Raw genomic sequence first — 25,816 nt, 5'->3', positions numbered from 1 at the left:
CCAATCAATTACTCCTGCAGTATATTTAATTACAGTGACTGCCCAAGCGTTTATTGTTTTAGCAATATTTCCACCATTTAGTTTAGTTTTTGTTAAAAAAAAAACCCTCAAATTGTTTGAAATAACTTAAACTGTCTGTGTTTTAACTTGGCTGTGCAATTAATCAGAAGCTTCCATTAATTCTAAATATTTGTATCCTTCTTCAGGTGCCTGGTGTCTAATGACATTTCCATTCATTAGGTGCAACCCATTTTCTCCCATAATCTTACCTCCTTTCATTGCCAAATTACACATTTATCCTGACCAAATTTCATTCCTGTATCTTTATTAAATATACAAACTATATATAACAGAGACTCAATTTTAGATTCTGATTCAATATAGTTTTAGGTAATCTCTATAAAGAAAATGGCTTATTTGAGGAGCTTTGTTTGTGAATTGTTACTTAAAATTGATTCTGTTCAGAATACAGAATCACTGCTCTTACAAAGAGCAATGATGACAATGTGTTACTTTGAAATAGACCTGTTTTTATTCTTGTTCTCCCAAATGTCTCCCATATTCTGTAAGGGTGGTTTCCAATGAAGCAAATGACATCCAAAACTCTTTTAATATTTCAGTTTATTCCAAACATTTCCAAGTGTTTTTAAATCCAACTATGAGAAATGATTTATAAGCCTTTGTATAAAATATTTAGGCCATAAAAATTCTTTTAAGCTTTTAATGATCATTTTTTCATTAAGTAGCTGATCTTACGCCATGTGAATTTAGCAAGTCCCTTTTCGTTCCGCTGAAAAAAATGCATTTTTTTTCAAATTAGCAAATATTAGTCTTGCTATAATTCCAGAAAACAATTTTAATGTTGTAGTAATCCTATGTGTTAGAGGTCCATAATTCTCATTTCTCCTTGTTTTTCCATAGTAGAAATATTCTTCAAGATGTTGTCCAATATTACTATATTATTATTACCATATCATTATTACTGATAATATACTATTAATAGTATATTAATAGTAACATTTTATATTATTATTATATAAACAAAAATGTGAAAGCAAAACTGTTATTTCTGTAGGAAGTGTTGGGCTTCATATGCATTCCGCTCTTCCTGAAAACCTAAGGCGTCATAATCTATCAGGGTAGTAAAATGGAAATTTTTTCAGTGTGCAGATTTTGTAAATGGCGCCTAAGTGTTTTTGGTATGGCACCCAGTGTGCCAATAATCACTGGAGCTGCCATAACTGGTTTATTCCACAATCTTTCAATTTCAATTTTCAGATCTTGATACTTTGAGCCAATACTTTGTCTTCTATTGTACTATCCCCTAGTATTGTCACATCAATAATTTGCATTTTCTTCTTTTCAACCACAGTTAAATCTGGTGCATTATGAGCCAAGACTTTATGAGTTTGTATTCAGAAATCCCACAATATTTTAACATACTCATTCTCAATGTTTTTTTTCCCATTTTTTTATTTTTTTTTTTTAATTTGATTTATATGCCGCCCTTCTCCGGAGACTCAGGGCGGCTTACAGTGCATTAAGCAATAGCCTTCGTCCTTTTGTATATTTATACAAAGTCAGCTTATTGCCCCCACAAACTGGGTCCTCAATTTACCTACCTTAGAAAGGATGGAAGGCTGAGTCAACCTTGAGCCTGGCGAGATTCGAACCTGCAGTAATTGCAGGCAGCTGGTCTTAATAACAGGGTGCTTTAGACCACTGTACTACCAAGGCTCTATGTTCCCACAAAAATTGAGAGTATATGTCGTTGTTTATAATCACTTTGTGCAATCTTCTTGATCTTAATGATGTACTATTTTTTCTCCCTCTCTGACACAAACTGCCCTCTGAATCATTTGATGATTTTTCAATTATTATTATTATTTGAGGAATATCTGGATCATGGGCAGAAGAGGGATCTTTATCAACAAACAATTAGAAACTGATAGCTCTGTCTTGCTATCTGTGCAATATACAAAATGCTACAGCAATTTAAATATAAAAATACACTAAAATACAAATGCATCCTCTTCTTTTTATTTCCTTCCTAAATGCAGAATCCTTTTCAAATGCACAATCCGGACCCCAGATGCCCCATCCGTTCTCAACCCAATCATTCATATTTTATAATGGAATTTTCATGATTTTGGAAGAGAAAGTGATCATGTTTCCAGAATCACAAAAGGAGAGGAAACTCTAGTCTCATTTTACATGTGATATTTCTTCATGCAATGAATGGAAAGAGGTTTTGTGTCAAAAAGATTTCTGTCTGAAAAAGAAAGATGTATAAATATAGAGCACTATTCTTATTTTTAAGAACAATATTATCATGACAGAGACCAGATGGTTACAGTACAATAAATGCAGGCATACTATTTGTTTTTTCCTCCTTGTGAACAGTCCCAAAATTGTATAGAATGCATAAAATGACACAGCTTTTGATCAAACCTTTTAAATGCATTACTACAGAAAACATGGAAAGCATTACGGAATATATTTCTAAACACTAGGAAAGAGCATTTATATTTCCAGAAGTCAATGTTATGTTGTTGCAATCTGATCAGCTTTTGGAAAGCTGCAAAAGCAATATTTACTACAACAACACCTCCGCTCAACAGATGATATGCAGTTAAGGGCTCCCATTTTGCCATTACCCACTGAAAAACATCAGCAGTTATTCTTAATCTTTAATTTTAAATTATTTCAATCTAAAATCATTAAAGATGATCTTATCTGGGAGCGCGGGAGGATCCCTTGCAGGGTCGGGCTGAGGATTTTGTACAGTATCTGCACGATAAAATCACTCAGATTTGGGAAGGCTTGGTCTCTGACTGGGTAGGTTCAGGCGGGATGATGGAGGCAGGTCTTGAGAATGTTATCTGGGAGGAGTTTGACCCTGTGGCTCCCGAGGACATGGACAGGATTCTGGGACGGCTGAACGCGACATGTTTATTGGACCAGTGTCCCTCCTGGTTGGTGCTGGCCTCCCGGGAGGTTACACGAGGCTGGTTCCAGGGGATTATTAACGCTTCTTTGAGTGAGGGTGTCTTGCCATCCGCCTTGAAAGAGGCGGTGGTGAGGCCCCTCCTCAAGAAGCCCTCTCTGGATCTGGCTGTTTTGGCTAACTACCGTCCAGTCTCCAACCTTCGCTTTGTGGCGAAGGTTGTTGAGAGTGTGGTGGCACGACAGCTTCCGCAGTACCTGGATGAAGCTGTCTATCTAGATCCGCTCCAGTCCAGTTTCAGGCCTGGGCACAGCAGGGAAACGGCATTGGTCGCATTGGTGGATGATTTCTGGAGGGCTTGGGATAGGGATTGTTCCTCTATCCTAGTCCTGTTAGACCTCTCAGCGGCTTTTGATACCATCGACCATGGTATCATGCTGCGCTGGTTGGAGGGGTTGGGGGTGGGGGGCACCGTTTTATGGTGGTTCTCCTCCTATCTCTCCGACCGGTTGCAATCGGTGTTAGCAGGGGGGCAGAGGTCGACCCCAAGGCACCTTGTTTGTGGGCTGCCGCAGGGGTCGATCCTCTCACCCCTCCTGTTCAACATTTATGTGAAGCCACTAGGTGAGATCATCCATGGTTTTGGGGTGGAGTTCCATCAGTACGCTGATGATATTCAGCTGTACATCTCCACCCCAGGCCATCCCAAAGATGCCTTTGAAGTGATGTCCCGGTGCCTGGAGGCTCTGTGGGTCTGGATGGGGAGAAACAGGCTCTGACTCAACCCTTCCAAGACCGAGTGGCTGTGGCTGCCGGTGTCCCGATATAGCCAGCTGGTGCCATAGCTGGCTATTGGGGGCAAGTTATTGGCCCCCACGGAGAGGGCTCGCAACTTGGGCGTCCTCCTGGATGTATGGCTGTCTTTAGAAGAGCATATGACGGCCGTGGCCAGGGGGGCTTTTTATCAGGTTTGCCTGATTTGCCAGTTGCGTCCCTTTCTGGATCGGGATTCCTTACGCACAGTCACTCAGGCACTCATCACCTCCCGCCTGGACTACTGCAATGCTCTCTACATCCTTTCCAGTCGGGTTTCAGGTCTGGGCACAGCACGGAAACGGCATTGGTCGCGTTGATGATCTCTGGAGGGCTCGGGACAGGGGTTGCTCCTCTGTTCTGGTCCTGTTAGATCTCTCAGCAGCTTTTGATACCATCGACCATGGTATCATGCTGCACCAGCTGGAAGAGTTGGGGGTGGGAGGCACCGTGTTGCGGTGGTTCTCCCGACCAGTCGCAGTTTGTGTTGGCATGGGGGCAGAGGTCGACTCCATCACTGACTATTGGGGGCGAGTCTTTGGCCCCCACAGAAAGGGCTCGCAATCTGGGAGTCCTCCTGGATATGCAGCTGTCCTTGGAGGAACATCTGACAGCTGTAACCAGGGGGACCTTTTGTCAGGTTCACCTGATTCACCAGCTGCGGCCCTTTCTTGATCGGGATTCCCTGTGCACAGTCACTCATGCCCTCGTCACCTCTCGCCTTGACTACTGCAACACTCTCTACATGGGGCTCCCCTTGAAGAGCACCCGGAGGTTCCAACTGGTCCAGAATGCAGCAGCGCGGGTAGTGATGGGAGCAGCATGGCGCTCCCATGTAACACCACTCCTGCGCGAGCTGCACTGGCTCCCAATGGTCTTCCGGGTGCGCTTCAAGGTGCTGGTTATCACCTTTAAAGCGCTCCATGGCATCGGGCCTAGCTATCTTCGAGACCGCCTGCTGCTACCGACGACCTCCCATCGTCCTGTGCGCTCCCACAGAGAGGGCCTCCTCAGGGTGCCATCAGCCAATCAATGTAGGCTGGTGACCCCCAGGGGGAGGGTCTTCTCTGTGGGGGCACCTACCCTCTGGAATCAGTTGCCCCCAGAGATAAGGAGAATCCAAGACCTTAGTGCCTTCCGCCGTGCCCTTAAAACCCACTTTTTCCAGCAAGCCGGGCTGGCTTAAGAAGAAATTTTAAATGTTTTAATTGGTTTGTATTTTTAATTTTGGGCCAAATTTATATATATTTTAACTGTTTTTTAATATTTGTATTTTATGTTTTTTAATTTTGGCTGTACACCGCCCTGAGTCCTCAGGGAGAAGGGCGGTATATAAATTTAAAATAAAATAAAAAATAAATAAATAAATGGGGCTCCGTTTGAGGAGCACCCGGAGGCTCCAACTGGTGCAGAATGCGGCCGCACGGGGGATTATGGGAGCGATGGGGCACTCCCATGTGACACCCCTCCTGTGTGAGCTGCATTTGCTCCCAGTGGTCTTCCGGGTGTGCTTCAAGGTGTTGGTTACCACCTTTAAAGCGCTCGATGGTTTAGGGCCTGGGTACTTATGGGACCGCCTTCTGCCACCGATAGCCTCCCACCAGCCAGTACGCTCCCACAGAGAGGGACTCCTCAGGGTGCTGTCAGCCAGACAATGTTGGCTGGCGACCCCCAGAGGGAGGGCCTTCTCTGTGGCAGCACCTGTCCTCTGGAACGACTTGCCCCCGAGATACGTAGGAACCCAAATCTCCGTGCTTTTTGCCGTGCCCTTAAAGCTTTTTTATTTCATCAAGCCGGGCTGGTTTAACCTCCCCCCTTAGATATTTTTAATTGTTAATTTGATTTTAGTTGGGGTGTTTTAAATTATTGGGCCAAAATTTGTTTAATTCTTTCTTTAAAAAATTTAAATTTTGTATGCGATGTTTTTATTCTTGGCTGTTCACCGCCCTGAGTCCTGTGGGAGAAGGGCGGTATAAATATATATATATATATATATATATATATATATATATATATATATATATATATATATATATAAATAAATAAATAAATAAATAAATAAATAAATAAAATAAAATAAAGATGTTCAATTATGCTTTAAACAAAAACACACATTCATGTCACAGTACCTTAACACAGGGCAAACATACTGTGAATCAATTTAGCAATTAGAAAATCAGCACAGGATAATTCAAGACAAGATAACTCAATTATATAAGTCGCTTGGTCACTTGGACAGTTCTTAAACAAAGTAGTAATTTGGGATAATCCTGGGAATAACAATGCAATTTGCTTTGCTGAGATGCTTTTGTAAAACAATATAATCTCCCTCTCTCTCTCTCAAATAGAATCTCTCTTCCCCCCGCCCCTCTATTCCTGCCTCTCTCTCTCTCTCTCAAAATGTAATAAACCATATAATTTTTAAAGTTAAAGTGAATTGTATGCAGAGTTAGACATACACATATCAGATTAAAAGACCAAACTATAATATTTTTAGCCATTTTAGAGATGAAACAGTCTAGATAAACAAAGTATTGAAGGGGATATAAATATGCATCACTGACTTCCTTGCGGAAAAGTGTCTGATATAAATTAAGTAAATATTTCTTTACCATCTTTCATAATTTATTGTGTGGGTTGAAGTAACTTCAATATTATTTACAATCCCCATAATTTCAATCAAATAGTTTTTTTTATAATTTTATATACTTATACAGTCATCCACAAAAACATGGAAAACAGAACTAAAGAAAAAATATGAAGTGCAATAAGAATATATCTGTAAGAAATAAAGAGGGCAATGAATGAATTATCTGAAAGAAATTATGTTTGTTTGTTTGTTTGTCTTGTATGCCATCTATCTCGCCTAGAGATAACTAGGATTAGAATATAAGTAAGATAGAAAAGAAATACCCACTGTAAATGTTTTGCTTTAGCTTTTACTTTTTACGGTAATTTATAACAGCAATACTAATTCTCATCCTAGAGTCAAGTATTGGGTTGATCACTAGCTCCAGAGCAGACAAATCACTCACTATTAGCAAAGATACGGACAGCGCAGCCAACTTCACGTGATCTTTCCAAAAGGATTCTTACATATTACCAAGAAATCTTTATTCTCATCTTGTGGGAATCAGGGAGTGGAACAAAATCCTATTGCAAAATTAGATCTGCATTTCTAAAAACATCTTAATCAAAAAGACAATACTGGATAAGAACCTCCAAAACACAAAGGAAACAGCGGAAAATATGAAAGAAGTATCAGAGACTGATAGGAAATAGGTTAAAATGTAAAATATTCTCATTTGCTCCTTTTTTATGAGACTGTTTCACACTGAAGGTGATTAGTGGACTAGGAAAAGGATCCCACCTCCACTTCTTTAATTCCTAGTTTATTTCATTTTTGTTAACTTTTAATATTTAAAGTTTTAATGACTGTAAAACTTGTAAAGGTTTCTATTTTGGCTTTTATGATGTAAGCCATCCAGAGTCACCAGATCATTTATTAATTTATATGAGCAGCATATAAATTAATAAATATTTATCAGTAATCCTCTATAATTCTGAACAATGTAGCTTCTTTTAATAGCAGCAGAGAAGGCTCAGTTTCTCACTGCAATAATATGACAAGAAGTACCATGTTCTCTGTTACCCAGCATTAATTACAGGATCTTAAATGATCCCATTTATGTTCATGATGAGAGAGCATCTAAACAGCTTTCTCTACAGAAATGCCTTCCACATGATTCTTTGAAGAAAAAGGCATGGCTAAACAGTGAATAAATACTGTATATAAAGAGTAACTAGGCCATTATACTACTATTTGTAGATTAGTATTATATATAACTCTACATTTCAGGACACTTTTTAAAAAAGGAAATAAATACCATATTTTACCACTACCCAATAAAGAGGGTCAGAAGACATTATGTAAATTTATGCAGGCATTCAAAAGTCTTGCCATGGGTTTTACATTGTTTTTCAGTGAATGTCAACATTGTTCACCATTCGAAATAAAAAGAAATGTTTAGACACATGCAGAAGCCAACTGCAAATATAAGAAAACATCCTCTTTTGCCCCTATAGCACTAACCACATAGTCACAACAGGAACTACATAGGTCTTTAACTCAAATAAGTAACAGCCGCCATAAGCCACCCTGGATTTTCTGTGTAGTAGGAAAAGCACAAATGTAGTGCATTATGCTAGATTTTTAAAATGCATTTTAAACTCACATTACATTAAAAATGCATAGCCAGACCAAACTCTCCTTCAGCATTCCATATTTATAACAAGCTTTGAATCGGAGAAAAGCACTGCTATCTTTAACTTTACCAAATCTGTAATAGTAAAGACAATAGCTTAATAATATTATTTAAAACTTTAAATCTCATTGATAAAGAAAATTGTTATAACAGTAAGTAGGAATTTTAAAATTATAAATGATCAAAAGTCCACTGCAAAATTATAAGATCTCTCTCCCAAAACTTCATAAGAATTTTTCTGATAAATCTACCAAACGTAGAGATGGAGTGCCTGATATAGAAGGTAACCTTAGTGTATGATACAGAAGTGTATGATACAGAAGGTAACTTTACTTTAAGCAATACAAAAACTGATATTTTTAGAACTATTTTCAGGTAACTACGGTACCTGCTTTACAATTTGTTCCATGGATTTCAGGACTTCCGGTGGTGACATCAGCGTGTTAGGGACGAAAGGAACGGATCTCTGTTCTCCAAGTCCCTAATATCTTCGATTTAGGAGCTGATTTAGGCACTATTGACCTCGGAGAGGTCAATAGAAAAAAAGGGAAACTCCGAGGACCTCGGGGAGGACAGCAATCCCCCCGAAGGTTCAGGAAACCCCCCTTAATTCTGATAGAGGAAGAACCAGCCATCCTGGCTGGCCAGAAACATTGACAGCTGACTAAGAGGGAAGCGAAAATCAAATAAAGAAGACTTCAGTGGAAGGATCGGGAAGAAAAATAGCTCAAAAGGTACATTTACAATCCATAACGTGAAGATTGAAGGTGGGAAAAGATAAACTCCAACTAAGAAGCAAACCACAGCTAAATAAGCGGCGACTGAGAAATAAGCGGAGACGGAATCCATCTTGACAGTGACAGTGCATAAATTAACAGCCGGCGAAATCGGAGGAAATCCAGAGGAAACCCAGGAGGAGAAAGTGATCCCAGAGAAAATTTGGACTTTGGATATTTCGCCACAGAGGAGAGACAGAATTTAAGGAGAGAAAGGGATAAATTTGACAGATTTTGCCCTTTGTGGAGGCGGCAACGAGGCAATCAACAAGCAGCCGATACCGGAAGAGAGAGTGGCAGAAAAACTCAGTTTAAAGTGGAAGCTAGTGATTTCTGGAGCTAAACCAAACCAACCTAAGTGGAATATTCTCCTTTGGACTTTTGGATATTTGGAGATTTGGACGAAATTTAGACAGCACTTAGACATCTGGACTTGGATTTTTTTTGAAAGGTGGACGTTTTGGAGCTTTGGTGGACACTCAATTTAAAAGTACTGGGACACTAGACCTTGGAAGCAAATAGACAATAAACAAGAAGGATACAAATTTGGAAAAAAAAGAAGAGAGTGATCTAGAAGAAGAAGAATCAACTGTAAAGTATAATTAATTGTATTTAAGTCTGATAACAAATTAGTGATTAAAAAGCATAAAAAGTATTAATATTAAACGTACTGTTCTTGAAATCTCATATATAACCTTATATACCACATATACAACTGTTAACTTAGTTTTATATTTACTTTAAATATATATTTATACTTACCTTAGTTTTATATTTTATCTTGGTATTTAAATATCATATTGTTTTGTATGTTTAGTTTTGAAGAATTATATTAGATAGACTAAGTGAATTTAGGATTGTAATTAAGGGTAATTGATATCTATAAATAGTAATTAATAACAAATTTAAACAAGATAGCAAGTAATTAATTATAAGGACAACTAACTGATGAATTGCTGAAGTATTAGACTTTTCCCTCATTCCCTCCCCCTATATTTTATCCCCATTTTTAGAGAATAATATAGGCTAAATAGCCATTAAGAATTGAAGAACTCTGTAAAACATTGAAAAGTGAAAGATAGAATTTATAGATAAACTTATATATAGACAGTGATTGTATGATAAGGAAACTTATCCTAGTTGTTTATTTCCCTGGGATTACTGAAAGCTATAAATTGAATATAAATATCAAAAGAGATATAACAGCCCAAATAGTAATCAGTATATGAAACTCTGGGAGAAGATAACAAAAGAAATACTAATGGCAACTACAGGGTCAGCAACAATTACTAAGTCAAGTAAGAAAATACCATCAAACCAGATGATACTCACGGCCTCTCCAGCACAACAAAAATGAGTCAAAACTACGGAAAAGGATAAGGCAACCCCCACTCTTAGTATGCAAAACATCCACTCTGTATTAACGATGATCCAGGAAGGAAGGAATAGAATGCAAGAGACCATGGCCCACAACCATGAAGAGACAAGGAAAAACCATGAGGAACTTAGGACGGATGTGGGAGAGATAAAGGATAATATTAGGAACATGGATGAGAAGATAGGAAAGATACAACAGAACATAGAGGAAAACGAACAGAGGATCCATAAGGTGGAGGAGAGAATAGAACATACGGATAAGAGAATGGAGAGGATGGAATACAACCAAGCGGCCACAAATAAGGAACTAGAGGACTCGTTATCATACCTCAAGATGGAGAAGGCATCCTTCTATTTAAGGTTTCAGAACATAGAAGAGCAAAAGGAGGAGGACTTAGGAGAAATTATGACTGAGATACTCTCAGAAGTGACCCAGAGGGACAAGGAAGAGATACGAAGCGGAATAGATGAAATCTATAGAGTTCACACGAACTACGCCCAGAGAAATAAGTTACCAAAAGAAATACACATTAGATTTACAATTTGTTCCATGGATTTCTTTTGGAACTACTTAAAAAAAATGCGATCTCATCACAACCATATTCTAAGAAATGTACCGTACATTAAAATTGAATGGATTCTAGCCAGTTTTACAGGCTTTACAAACTTTTCATCATTTCTTTACAGTATTATTTTCCAAACTTTCAAAGTTAAAGGGCTCTTAAGATATCTTACTAAAAAAAAGTAAAGTCTAGTTATGTGCTTCTATCTTCAGTCATGGTTATCTTTCAATCAAAGACTATTGTTCAAGTTATGTCTACTTATAACCAGCAAGTTAATTCCCTTTTTAATACTATTGATGCTGACAAATATGATGCTAGAATATATAAATCTGCTAGTTACCTAATTACTTAATAACAACTTTTTCAGGTTTGTATTTTAGATTTCTGGATTTTCTCAATTTGATTGCAAATACTGTATATAATATCTGAGATGACATTGGGAGGTTTCAAATTTCAGTGCACTTTCCCTCATGTCTATTTCTTTCATCTATACTTCATGTTTAAATGTTAATTGCCTCGGCATTGAGATATAAAGATATAAAAATATATCTTAGAAAGAACTCAAAAACACCAACTTTCAATATTATTTTATTATTTATTTACAATGCCTTACATTTTATTTAATAGATAATGCACTAAATTTAATTAATCTAAGAAACTCAAGAAGGATATAATGTTTTCACTTTCTCTATATTTTACTGCATTATATTTCATCAAATTATAGAAGCAAGCTTTGACAGCTGGCTACAAGAATCTTTCTCTAAAGAATCAATCTCTATTGTTTTAGAAATAACTACCGTATTCTTCGGAGTATAAAACACACCTTTTTACCCCTCAAAAGGGGGTGAAAATTTAGGTGTGTCTTATACACCGAATGTAGCCCTGCCCACTCACTGGCCCCCACCCTTTGGCCTCTGCCTCGCAGCAGTTACCTTCTTGCAAGCAAACAGCAAGAAAAAACAGTCCTTTCCAGCTTCAGCATAGGTTAATTAGCACAAGTTGATTAGATTGGCCTCCCGACTCTCAGCTGATTTGCTCTCAGCTGTTTTGCGCAGGGCTCTCCTGCTTGCTGCAAAGAGTGCTGGAGCAGATTTTTTTTCTCCTAGCTATGCTGAAAAAACGAAACTGAAAGTAAAGCAGGCTCTTTCCTGCAACGTGACAAAATAAGGCAGAGAGAGATTTCTTTTTCTTTTTCCTCACCAAAAAAAGGTAGGTGCAAACAAAGGGAAATTTAGGGCAAAAGAGGAGAGTTCAAGATTTTAAAACACAAAAGAAAAAGAGCTCTATTTAACTAGGGAATTGTAATAATTGAGATACTATTAATTGTATATTGTGTTGAAAGCAGAAATGGTTAAGTTGTGGTTTGGAGGAATATATGGAGAAAATTATTTGGTTTATTACTATTGGTAAATATAATTAATTGATTTGTAAGAAATTGGATTGCATGGAAATAATTGGAATATTCATGTTCATATTGATTAATATACAAAAAAGATAGTTATAACTAATTGATTTATATAAAAATGTTGAATTTGTATTAAACAATTGTAATATTAAATAATTAACCAATGTGAGGAGGGATATAAAAATAGATGACAATGGGAAGGGGTATAATATAGAATAGAAGGGAAAATTGAATTTGATTAAGATTAGAGATAAGAATGAAGGGTAATATTGTTTTTTTTAAAAAAATAGATGAGGAATAAATATGGCAAAAAGGAAATATAGAAATTGTAAATTTAATTGAAATGACTGAACACTGTTTAAATTTGTGAACCAGCCAAATACTCTGTTCAAAGAAAATACATTAGAAAAAATGCTTTGAAAAGTTAAAAAAAAAAAAGTTGGCCATGCCCACCCAGTCACATTACCCACCACCAAGCCATGCCCACAGAACCGGTAGTAACACATTTTACATTTCACCCTTGGTTTTTACCATGGTCATTAGCGAATCACATGGAATTACACAGTTAAGAGAATCTGCAAATATTGGAAACAGGTTGGGAAGATCACAAATCTTGTGATGGCAAACATCATAAATGTGAATTAGGTGCCAGGTGTCTGAATTATGATCACATGATCATGTCAATGGTGCAATATGTTTCTACAATATGTTAAAAAAATATGTGATAATGTGAGCATCTAATTTCTCCTGATTTATCTGATTTTTAATGTTTCAATACTGTGCCTCGTGTTTGTACTGCATGTTGCCTTGGGACCATAAATAAATATGCAAAAATGTCCTACCTGCTGCATCAATCTGCTGCTCCGTTTCTGAGGTTGGTACATGAGCCAAGTATATAAAACTGGATCAATATTAACTGTTAATCCCTGCATGCTGGCCAAAAGCACTGCTCCTACATAAGAACAATTACAAAACAAAAGCAATGAGATTAACACATCAATGCTGAAAACATTTGGAATATCTAATGCTATGTTTAAGAGATCAAGGCCAAACATTCTTTTGAATGCAGCCTGGTTGCAAAGCGAAGGAAACTATATTACATGCTCTCAAAGCAATCTGGCCTACACAATATCTGAAGTGATTGTTTATGTTTTCAAAATACATTAATGATCTAGAAAAAGTGCTAATATAATATGAATCTAGAGGGGAGGGGAGAGAAGGGAAGGGATTGCTACCCAAAGGTTTTACAAATGTATAAGCTGTTTCTGTCAGGTAATATTCAAACATAATAAAATAACAAATGGGATTAAGATCATCCTATTATTTTTTCACCATTTACTTTCCTGTATTTTTACTTATTGATATTGAAGTTCCATGATGGAGGGGCTGGCACATTTTAATTTATTTTAAGTTTTCAAAAAAAGAGCATTTTTAACTTATTTTGATTTCTTAAATTTTAAACTTTTTTTTATCTTAACCATTGCCCTACTTTTAAAGTTTTTGCAGATTTTGCAAGGATAAAATGGAAATAAAAACATTAAGAATAAGAATCATATAAATAGAAATGATTTTAAAGTTTATTTCAACTTCGCAAAGCTGAAATGAAAAGCCAAGGTTTGGCACATCTCAACAGTGAAGACTACTCTAGAGACTACTTCAGTAGTCTACTGAAGACTACTTCAATGAAGCCACTTCATTGCTTTTATCCATGAGTTATATAAAGTTTCTTCACTTAGCAACCTATGTGTTTCAAAATCCAAACAAATCTAAGAGCTATCATCTCTGTAATGCTGTACAGTGACCTGGAGAGTATTCAATCCTATGGAGACTTCTGCAATACCCTTTTATTGAACTAGATCTCTGCCAATCACAGTGAGCAGCAGAACTCAGTTTAGTAGAATATATTAAGATACAATAGATAATAAATTTCATTTTTATATTTTTGTAACTTTTTCAGAATTATATCTTTTTCAGAAAATTATTTTACAGCTTGAACGAGAAATCCCTTTTTAAAACCAGTGATAGGACACAAATTCAGAATAGAATAATTGAGTTTAAACTATAGAAGTTGTTTCCAACATTGCTAAATCAGCAAATTTATTTTACTTAATCCTAGCTTTCAAAATATATAGTACTCAACAGAAGGACCCTCAGAAATGTTCGTGGAAATGTATATTAAAAGAGAAAAATATAAGTTCTAGATTTTAGTGACATAGTAGGTATAAAGGTAAAGGTTCCCCTCGCACATAGGTGCTAGTCATTCCCGACTCTAGGGGGCAGTGCTCATCTCCGTTTCAAAGCTGAAGAACCAGCGCTGTCCGAAGATGTCTCCATGGTCATATGGCCGGCATGACTAAATGATAAAGGTGCACAGAATGCTGTTACCTTCCCACCAAAGGTGGTCCCAATTTTTCTACTTGCATTTTTTATGTGCTTTTGAACTGCTAGGTTGGCAGAAGCTGGGACAAGTAATGGGAGCTCACCCCGTTATGCGGCACTAGGGATTCGAACCACTGAACTGCTGATCTTTTGATTGACAAGCTCAGCATCTTAGCCACTGAGCCACCGCGTTCCCTATAATAGTAGGTATAAGTGTTTATATTTTCTACTATCTTATTGTTGTTTTGAGCAACAATATTTGTTATGACCTTAGGTTAAAAAATGCAGATACATGGTTTTGTGAACATCTCTAGTCATAGTTTCACATTCTTTCATATTGATATGATCTGGAAGAGGGGGCCATGGATAAAATACTAGTCACATTGCCAGGCTTTCTAATCAAGAAATCAAATTCCCAACACAAAACAACATTTTAAAAGGTCTATGCTGGAAGAAAAAAGACAAACCAAATGACTATTCAAAGATTTTCCTTCCTCACATAATACTTAAAACACTAAAACTCATCTACCATGCATCTTAAAAGTTGCTTGTTGATACTGAAGTATAAAGCTAAAGGATAATACTTTTTTTGGCACCATGTATTTTACAGTCTTTGCGTTTTAAGCTCAAAGTTCATAAATTAGATGAACTCTGGAGACTCAAATAAATTGTTACTTTGAGTTTAATGATTTAGTAATCTCATAATAAATAAATATTGCGGGATTTCTGATTCAAACTGATGAAGTCTTGACTCACAACACACCAGATTTAATTGTGATTGAAAAGAAGAAAAAATGGATAATTGATGGGGCAATACTAGGTGATAGCAGATTCAGAGAAGATCACAATTGGCCATAGTAGACCCCGTGGTTATCAGCACACTGAGTGCCATACCAAAAAATCTTGGATGCCACTTAGAAAATCTGTGCATTGGCAAAAATTTCCAATGTGAACTAAAAAAGGCCACACTACTTGGATTCTCATAGTACAACATCCTAGGTTCTTAGAAAGAACTTGATGCAGATGAAGGCCAATACCAGCTAAAGAACTGGCAGCTGTGATTCCACATTTTTGTGTATATAATAATAATAAGTGCCGCATAACAGGGTGAGCTCCCGTTACGTGTCCCAGCTTCTGCCAACCTAGCAGTTCGAAAGCATGTAAAAAATGCAAGTAGAAAAATAGGGACCACCTTTGGTGGGAAGGTAACAGCGTTACATGCACCTTTGGCGTTTAGTCATGCCAACCACATGGCCACGGAGATGTCTTCGGATAGCGCTGGCTCTTCTGCTTTGAAACAGAGATGAGCACTGCCCCCTAGAATCAGGAACGACTAGCACATATATGCGAGGGGAACCTTTACCTTTACCTTAATAATAATTTATAGCTTTACTTATCTGTGATTCACATTCTGCAACAATGCCTCTAATATTATTAAACAATAACGTCTGCCTATCCCAGGTCTTTGGGAAATATTCAATAGGACAAAAAATGCCAAATCCAGTCTAAACATCTGACTGACTGTGCAACCAACCATAATACATATTGATTAAAAAATTAGCTCCTAGCAGGAAAATTAAAAGTTGACTGGTATTTAATTATATTTAATTATAGGTAGCGCATGTGCAATAATGAACATATGTGGTCAATTTATAGTACTAATCTAACCATGCAACACCCTATGAAGAACTTTTTTTTTACATGATAGTATCGAAACAAATTTGTTCTACATGGAAGCATCCTAGTATCTAATGTATATTTACTATCAGACATTAAACTGAGACATTCAATCTTGTCTCATTTTCCTTTTTACAATAAAGGATATTGTTTTGATTTTTTTATCACCAAAATTTATTTTATTCATATATTATTAAGTTATCAAAGTATATTGTGATCATTTTCAGTTATAGTTTTAGCTGCAGATACAAAATATTGATACAATGGCCCAAAATAACACCCATGGATCTTTTTCACCTTGAAAGAATTATATCAAAACTGGTTCTCCAGGTTCAAATTTCTGTTTCCATACATGCTAATATTTAATTACGGGCACTCATATCTTACACTTAACTGTTGCAATTCATGGAAGCACATACATATGAGTTGTTTAAATGCATACACATATGCTATTTTGTATTGCTGTCAGACAAAAAATACAGAAATAGCAATTAGATTTTTTTATATATGAAATAAGTTTATTTTAAACCTCAGCAGGGAGCAGATTCCCCTTATGCACCTGCCCAAATCCAATGAAAAAGAGTTTTTTTTCTTTTCCCGCTCTGAGGGAAATAAACTGTTACATTATTGTAACAGAATAGCCTATTTCCTTATTGCTGTTAATTTTCCTCCAAAGATTACTCTCAAAGATTTCCTTGTAGAGATGGTAGTATCCCATATGTTTTAAATAAATATATGAATACATTACGAGCTTTGCTGCTCTTGGTGTTGGAGATAGCATTGGAAGCTGCAGTTCCTCTTGGAAGCAGAAAAGACACTGCTCCCTGCAGGAGGGTTAACAGCTGAATAAAACAAATTATTTTTGCTTGGGGCTGCAAAGGAAAGAAAAAGTTCCGAACCCTGTTGGAAAGGTTGGGGTCTACACACTTCAGCAGTTCAGGATCAACAACAGGAATAAACATTCAACTTTCGGCAGATTAATATTTTGTTTAAAATAAATGTTGGCAGGGTGAGTGAATAATAACATCAACAAAATATAGACTTTTAGGCTTCAGATAAAATATAAAAATTAAAGACGCGCCCAAGTTTTCAACACCACAGAATACATGCATGCATAACAAACTATTTTTTCTGCTGAAGTGACCTGCAGCTGAAATGATTTAGAGGACAGAGCTGGAAATGAGAAACAGGAGAATAATATTTTTGCAGAATCCATGTGGATCAGACAATATAAAAACAATTATTATTGGGTATGAATGGGAATTTCCTTCCTCACATGAAGAATACTATTTGCAATAGTTATTTGGCGATATATTAGAAGACACAATATATTTATTGCCTATAGTACACCTAAGAAGGGTAAGAGAACAATATCTTGGATGTCTGTCTTCATACTTCTCTTATGTTGTCCTGAAATCTTTTAAACTTCACACCACACCAATAATTGGTAAATATTCAAATCTATTTTATATTTTGGGAACCTAACCTTAAAAAAAACTTTCCTACACATCCAATAAATCGTTTTAAATCGTTTTTTAATTGGGTTACTGATTTTAATTTGGTATTGTATTGTGATTTGTATTGAAGTTGTCATTTTGTAAGCCGCCTTGAGTCCCTAGGGAGAAAGGCGGCATATAAATCGCAATAAATAAATAAATAAAATAAATAAATATATATAAAGGTAAAGGTTCCCCTTGCACATAGGTGCTAGTCGTTCCCGACTCTAGGGGGCGGTGCTCATCTCTGTTTCAAAGTCGAAAAGCCAGCGCTGTCAGAAGATGTCTCCGTGGTCATGTGGTCGGCATGACTAAATGCCAAAGGCGCACAGAATGCTGTTACCTTCCCACCAAAGATGGTCCCTATTTTTCTACTTGCATTTTTTAGGTGCTTTCAAACTGCTAGGTTGGCAGAAGCTGGGACAAGTAACCGGAGCTCACCCCGTTATGTGACACTAGGGATTCGAACCACTGAACTGCTGAGCTTTCGATCGACAAGCTCAGCATCTTAGCCACTGAGACATCGCGTCTCAGAATATTATATTATATTATATTAATAAATATAATATAATAATAGATATTTAATTTATTAATTTATATATAATTAATTAATTAATTATAATAATTATAATTATATAAATTTATTTATTATATTTATTTATTATTTAATGATATTTATTTATTTATTTATTTATTTATTTATTATATAATATTTATTAGGTATAATAAATTTATTTATATTTATTTATTATATAACTTTATTATTTATTTATTTATTTATTATTAATAATAAATATAATATAATATAATATAATATAATAATATAATATAATATAATATAATATTAATAAAGAATATTATAGAATATTCTTTATTGGTCAAATGTGATTGGATACACAAGGAATTTGTCTGCAATGCGTAAGTTTTCAGTGTACATAGAAACAACAAAGTGATAAATCATAAGAATCAGTCATAAAACACAAGATACAAATAACAAACGGATAAATCATAACATACCAATAGGAGAAGGTAATAAGAAAGATGAGAATGATAATAGTAATACAGCCCTATTACATGGGTAAAATGATAAAGTTGCCCTACCAAATGGGTAAATATAGCTGTACTACATAGGTAAATGGGTACCTATTACATGGGTAAATATCTTTAGGCAAAAGACAGTGCTGTGGGAATTAGATATTTAGCAAAGTGATGGAATGGGGAAAAATCTATCTTTTGTCTAATTGTTTTAGCACGCCTATAAAGGCATTCTGAAAGGAGGAGTTGAAACAGTATATGGAAGGGTTATGGAAATTGAAGTTATTACAGTAAGTCTGTGCTGAATTAAAATTGTCAATATCTTAAACATTACTAAACATATTTTCTCTCTTGGATTTCCACTGCTGTAAATATAAAAGAAAACCAATCAAAATTATTAGAAGCTCCACGTCCCACCTTGGCTCCTTCAACAGATAAATCTAAATCAGTTGGGCTAGTATTTAGCTATTGCCAATGAGATTCTGGGAGTTTCATTCTCAACACACTTGGAGGACACTGGATTATTGAAAACTGACTGAAGCAAACCCAGATTATCTCAAGATGAATTGTGTAATTCAGTTGACAGAACTAAGGAAAGCAACATAATCTGCCTAACATACACCCTGGATGGGAAGGCAAACTTCATAGGTTTATAACCCTCTTATATGATAACAAATCAATTTCCCAAATCAAATCTACAAGATGTGTCAGTTAGCTGACAGAAAGCACTTCTCAGAAAATGGAATTGAAAGTGGCATATGTGTTCTTAGATTCATATCAGTATTTGGACTACGTATTGCTTAGAATGCAAACACAAAAAATGTGCTCTTAAGCATATAAGGGAACGTGTATGTAGGGGAGCTTCCATGTAACTCTTTAATCCAAGTGTGCTTTTTCCTAGGACCATGATGGCAAACCTATGGCACGGGTGCCACAGGTGGCACACGGAGCCATATCAGTGGTCACACGAGCATTACCATAGCTCGGCTCCAGCGCGCATGTGTGCGCCAGCCAGCTGATTTTTGGGCCTTCAAGTCCCACTGGAAATTGGGAAATGGGCTGTTTCCGGCCTCCGGAGGGCCTCTGGATGGGTGGGGAAGGCCGTTTTTGCCCTCCCCAGGCTCTGGGGAGGGTAAAAAACAGGCCTACCAGGCCCACCTTGCCATCGTGTGTTAAAAGCGGGGGGGCATGGGGGAGCATGCGTGCATGCGCGGGGGCGGGCCGCATTGAATTATGCGTGTGGGCATGCACGTGGGCAACCTCCCCGTGCTCCCCTTGCTTTTGGCACACAACAGCAAAAAAGTTAGCCATCACTGTCCTAGGATTATGGAGCAGCTGGGTGATACTAGGAAAAGGAACAGCTGCTTTGTGGAGTGGCCAACAGGAGCTATGTTTGTGCCCCTACATACGCCAAAGCACTATTTTGCTTTTGAATCCAAAGTGCTGGACAACCCTAGTAATGTATATACATGTCACTGCATTTTATATAAAAACTGGAGGATAAGCAGATGTCTAAACAACGGAACAAATTTTGAACAGCAAAAATCCATCACCATTGAAGATCGTAAATGTAGAAACTACATACAAACTATTCTTCAAGTTAAGGAAAGTGGATGTTAAAGATTATAGGTCTGATATATTGCCCACACAATTGAGAAGGGAGATTTTGCAAGTTGCAGATTAACAGACTTCGAAATACATTTTCCTTTTCCTTTGAGATGACATTTAAGAAGATGAAAGCAGCAAACTACTTGTCCTTATGAAACAAACTAGAGTTGAGAAGGCAGAGTGTGTATAACTCTACACTTATACTTGTAAACATCCTTTCCACACACAGCCCTCTGGGACAATCAGATAATTCAGTGAATTAACTACTTGGAATGAAAAAAGAATGCCATTAACTTGGCATTTAGCTCTTCTAACTGATTAAAACTAAGTGAAAGCTTTTCTTCCCCATTCCCATTTTTGAAATGCAGGAGCAAATATAATGTCATTAATATTTGTATTTCCTACAATGTACATTCTATTTAAAGACCATCCAATTTAAGCCTACAAATCAATCCAGTGAATTCCAAGAAATACTGGAAATTGTTCAATTTATGTTTCTCGTTCAGATAATTTCAATAACCATCAGCACTTTTCTTTTATAGATGCAGCTTCAAATATTCCTGAATATAAAAATAGTTGGATTTTAGAATTACAAAAGTTTAAAAAGCCATATTTAAATTAGCTTCAGATATCAGGAAAATAATACTAAACCTGTTGAATGACAAACCTATATAAATATTATATTTAAACCTGTTTTTGAAAATACACCTTGACCCAGGGTTTACTAAACTCCTCAGAAAAGAAAGATGACAAGACTATTCAAGGGGATAAAGGAAGCAATTTTCAGGGACCAATTTTACCAGATTAAATTTGATTATGCTTTTCAAACTGCATGCACATACACACACTGAAGAAAACAAGCATGTTTTTAAATAGCCATAATAATTGTATATTATGTGGGAGACGTAAGTATTATTTGATTCAATTATGCCTTGGTTGTGCAGCTATACTATGTCACTCTCCTATATTGTCTCAAAAAACTTGGTCCACTCTGCCCAGGTACCATGGATGGAGGGTAACAGGATTTATAATTCCAAAATATCTGGAGAGTGTCTGCGGAGGGCTGCTATACAACAAGAATCTTTTGCTGTTCAAAATCCAGGCAAGATTTATAAAATTCCTTAACTTTAAAAATTGTTGCAAATGTTTGATTTTCAAGAAGTTTTCTTCGGGCAAATGTATTGGGGGGAGGAGGGAAGGTAGGTCCCCTATCAGATATAGAGTAATCTTCAATTGTGATATAAATTTTCCCAAATCCTTTTGGAAACAGGAAACAAATAGTTGGGACTTTCCCTTTTTTAGAAATATAAATTCCAGACTTGAAATCAAAATGGTTTTCATCCCAGGCAAAACAAACAATTATGGAATATTCCTCATTGTGTCCATATGGGGGCAGTACAGTTTAAGAAAAATAGTATACTATACAACAGTGGCCTTAATTATTTGTTCAAAAGGTCTTTCTTGAATATTTTGAATGAATAAAAGATATACAGTTATTAATCAGAAAGAAACAAATGTAAAACCTTCAGGTTATAGCTTTCTGAACAGCATTCTTTTAAAATGCAACTGAAGAGTCATATTTAAGACCACCCAGTGTTCAGTTATGTTTCTGGAATATGTAGAATTTTCCTCTCTATATTGGCAGTTTTACATCTCAGTTTCTAAGACTGAAGTTTTCTCTCAGTCTCGATAATATCCTGATGTAGTATGTTTCTGCTTTTTTCCACATTTTTGTTAAGCAATTCACAACTTCTAAAAGAAACCACCTAAAAGCAAGAACATTAAAGCATTTTTTTAAACTTCATCATTTTTTCCTATCTTCAATGTAACCAAAATTGGTCACGGAAATCTATAATCTCACATATCCATGTCTTACCTAAATATTATTTTGAACTACCTAGTGGATCCCAATATATCAAAACTGATCAAGTGAATATAGTTCTCAATCAAAACAATCCAATCAATGTTTCAAATATTTCAAATCAGGCTGACCAGATGTCCGTTAACAAGTAGAACAGAATATAATATAAAATATAAAATATTTTGCATTGAGATACACACATACACACACGCACACATGCACACGAAATGGTCTGGCAATCAGAATATGGGTATAAAAGAAGGAAACAATCTTGAAATATACTAAAGCTACATTACATAATCCTGTAATCCTGAACATGCGAAGCTACACTAACATAAACATGATGGCATTTCTTGGGATAAAAATATCCAATGATCAAATTTATTTGAGCCCAGAAAGTTCAAATTTCTCCACTCGCAAGGGAAGAAGTAAAGAACTAGAACCCATCTACACAAATTAGTAAAAAACAGTTGGGCCAAAAATCTTGGCTCCTTTACAAGAAAAAAATGGGAACGATTTTTACTCTGATTCACAGAAGCATACTGTGATGAAATCACCACCTTACTTGGCCAAAGCTGACATGGATTTCTAGAACAGAGAAAGAAAGGGCCTTTCTGTGTCAGGTTGTTAGCTCAAAGAACATACACAGAGCTGAAGAGGGTTAAATCTATGGAGCATATCTGTTGATTAAGCTCATAGCTATCACACCAGCTGACTACCAGAAGGAACTGTAGAGCTCACTGCAGATGGAAGTAGATTAAAGACTGAAAAGAGATCAGTTTTCCTCATAATTTGGAACTAATAAGGAGTTTCCTCTATGGCAGATGGATTTTCTCTGCCTAGTGGAGTAGGACCTTAACAGTTGCAGTTAAATACCTGGTATAGTCACAGAAAGAGAAAGCTGACAATTATCTCTTCTGCAATCCTGATACAACGTACTTAGAACAAAACAGCTAATAAAAATAACTCTAATATTTCCACTTCAAAGCAATTAGAAACTATTATTGCAAACTTTTATTTAATTTGTTAAAATTATAAATTGCAGAAAGTCATTTACTTATATATCATAAGTCTTTTGAACTGTCATTTTCAAGGAGACGAAACATAAATGAAGCATAAATGTGTATGCTTATTCTTAAGTAAGATATTTTTGGGGAAAAAAGTCTTGAACTGAACTGATGATTCAGTTTTTTGCATTTATTGATAATAGTCCTGGGAAGTAATTTTTTCTTCCTGAAAATTTCCACTGTCCTGTTCAACTGCTGTGTCTTACAAATTTCTAGCTGTGTAAGAAAAAAAGTTGGGCCACACCTGCTGCTCTACCCAGCTACCTCTGCTTAACTTTAGAACTGCAGGAAGACCTCCCTTATTGACTGCCTTGTTTAACAACCATTCAAATTTATGATGGTTTCAAAAAACAGTTTCATGACCAATTCTTATATTTAAGACTGTTGCAGTGTCGCATGGTCATGTGATTGTCATTCAGGAGTTTTGCAACTGGCTTGTGACAAGCAGACTTAATAGAGAACATGAAAGTAAAATCATAAATTATAGTCACGTGATATTTTGCTTAACAACTGAAGCAGAAGTGAGGCTGTAAGTTTGTCTTGGTCACATAATTTTCCACTTAACAATGCTTAGTGATGGAGTTGCCAGTCCCAACTTTAATCACAAAACAAGGGCTAGTAAGAGACACTATTCCTGTACAGAACCCTAAGATATTTGACAATTATAAATCCAATTAAGAAATAAAATTATTTGTTCAGAAGTGAAATGGGCCTCTGCATTTTATATATTGTTACATTATATTAATAATACAATGCCTTTTTAGTCAAACATTCCATTAAGTTAAATTAAACTCATTGCCAAGTAAAGAAATGGAGGATTTTTTTTCTTTTTAAAAACTATTTCTAAGGAAGAGGTTCTTCAAAATTTTATACCAAGGAAACACTAATAAGTTCAAGTCACTATCTGTAAATCTAACAGAAATTTGGTCTCCTTGAAATATACAAAGTTACATTGGTTACTGGGTGTAATACTAATATGATTAAGTTTCTTAAGAAATTCTAATCTCCAGATGTCTTCAAGAGATTTTAAGAAAACAAAGATATCATTCAAAAGTATTCATAAATGGAGCACCAAGACACTACTTTGAAGTTATTACTTAAGTGAAATGCATAGACAGTAAAAATGTTTATATATCGTTACATACACAGGAATTAAAGGTTCAATTAAAATATCTTTTTCATTAGTCCATAAAATCAATTAGATATTGCTAAAGTATCTTACTTCATTGATTGTTGCTTACTTCACCAAAAAAACTCTCCCTCCAAGCCAAAACCACTTGATTTTACAATTTTCAACATCCACAGCCCTATGGTATTTCAGAGATTGGGCAACAGCCAAAGAACATACTTCCCACTGCTTTCTCTGCAGCTTCTGTGTAAACATGTTCCTCCTCTAATATGACCTTTTGTCTCTTCACCCAACCACAATTCACTACTACACTCTATTCAGCATCTATGCAAAACATCCTTGACTGGTTTTGTGAGGCTCAACCACAAACATTTCCTTTATTTATTGTATCAAAGGCAGATGGTAAGTCAATAAATGCTGCATAATAAGCATTTTGTGGGTCTGTTCATTGATTTGTGAATCAGATATTGTAAAGTGAAACACTGATCTATAGTACTGTGCCCCTTTCTGAAGCCTGACTGTTCTGCTATAATCTGCCTAGTGTCCGCCCAATCAATCAATCTGTTTAAAAGATACCTTATATACAGCTTATACACTATGTCAATGGGACTTATTGGGGGAAAGTTAGTGGGGATTGAGGAGTTTCCCTTTTTAAATATTGGAATTGCTACACTGTCTTTCCAAGCTACCACAATTTGTCCAGTGGCATTGATGTCATTCAACAAAGAGGCAAGCACAGGAGCCCGTCAATCAGGAACTGCCTTAAAAATGTCTGGTGATTACATGTCTCTCTCCTGGGGCTTTGCCAGCTATCTGTTGTGAAATTATTCTTTTCACTTCTGCAGCAGTTAGTGAGAGCCATTTCAGTCATTAATATTTTAATAAATCTGTACCCATTAACTTTTGGTTTGATATTCTAATATCATCAAATTTATTTTTAAAATAAGCTATCCAAACTCCAGGTGAAATCTGTGCTTATATTATTACTTTTATTTCTCTCTGGTCTTGGAAATTAGTTCCCAGAATTTTGTATCTTTATTTTGCAAACATGACAGTTTTCATTCTTGCCACTAACTTTTATAATAATCTTGTTTGCTCTTCCTTATCAGCGCTTGACATTTTCAGAATTTATCCTTCATTACATTTACCCTGTCAAATGATTTTTCCTTCTTAATTTATCTGACTAGACCAGCCAGTGCATTTCTTTCATGTCTACATTAATGGTTAAACCACAACATTTTAGTTTCATTCATTTTCCTTTGCATGGTTTACACATCAGAAGTTTAAAATTGCCAACCACATCCTCATATATAATATCTTGAATTTTCTGTTTTTTGAATAAGTGTAATCCTCTGCTGTAGCATTGGTGGACTTCACAACACAGATCTTACAGCTTTAGCCAAAGGGGAGAACCCTCC

The 25,816-nt window shown here is 36.0% G+C and overlaps 1 protein-coding gene across 2 annotated transcripts in view; it reads right to left on the bottom strand.

Moving 5' to 3' along the window:
• Window positions 1-25,816, bottom strand: part of VPS13B (vacuolar protein sorting 13 homolog B) — a 328,745-nt gene that overhangs the window by 216,330 nt on the left and 86,599 nt on the right. For both annotated transcript variants that reach the window (XM_034422515.2, XM_034422516.2), the window contains exon 20: window positions 12,989-13,098. In XM_034422515.2, the coding sequence (XP_034278406.2) occupies window positions 12,989-13,098 (110 nt within the window). The remainder of the gene's footprint in view (window positions 1-12,988; window positions 13,099-25,816) is intronic.

This window comes from Pantherophis guttatus, chromosome 3 (assembly GCF_059756535.1).
Source record: "Pantherophis guttatus breed Tessera chromosome 3, ASM5975653v1, whole genome shotgun sequence".
Lineage (NCBI taxonomy): Eukaryota > Metazoa > Chordata > Lepidosauria > Squamata > Colubridae > Pantherophis > Pantherophis guttatus.
Note: the sequence above shows the minus strand (reverse complement) of the source record. Positions and strands in the feature narration are given on the sequence as shown.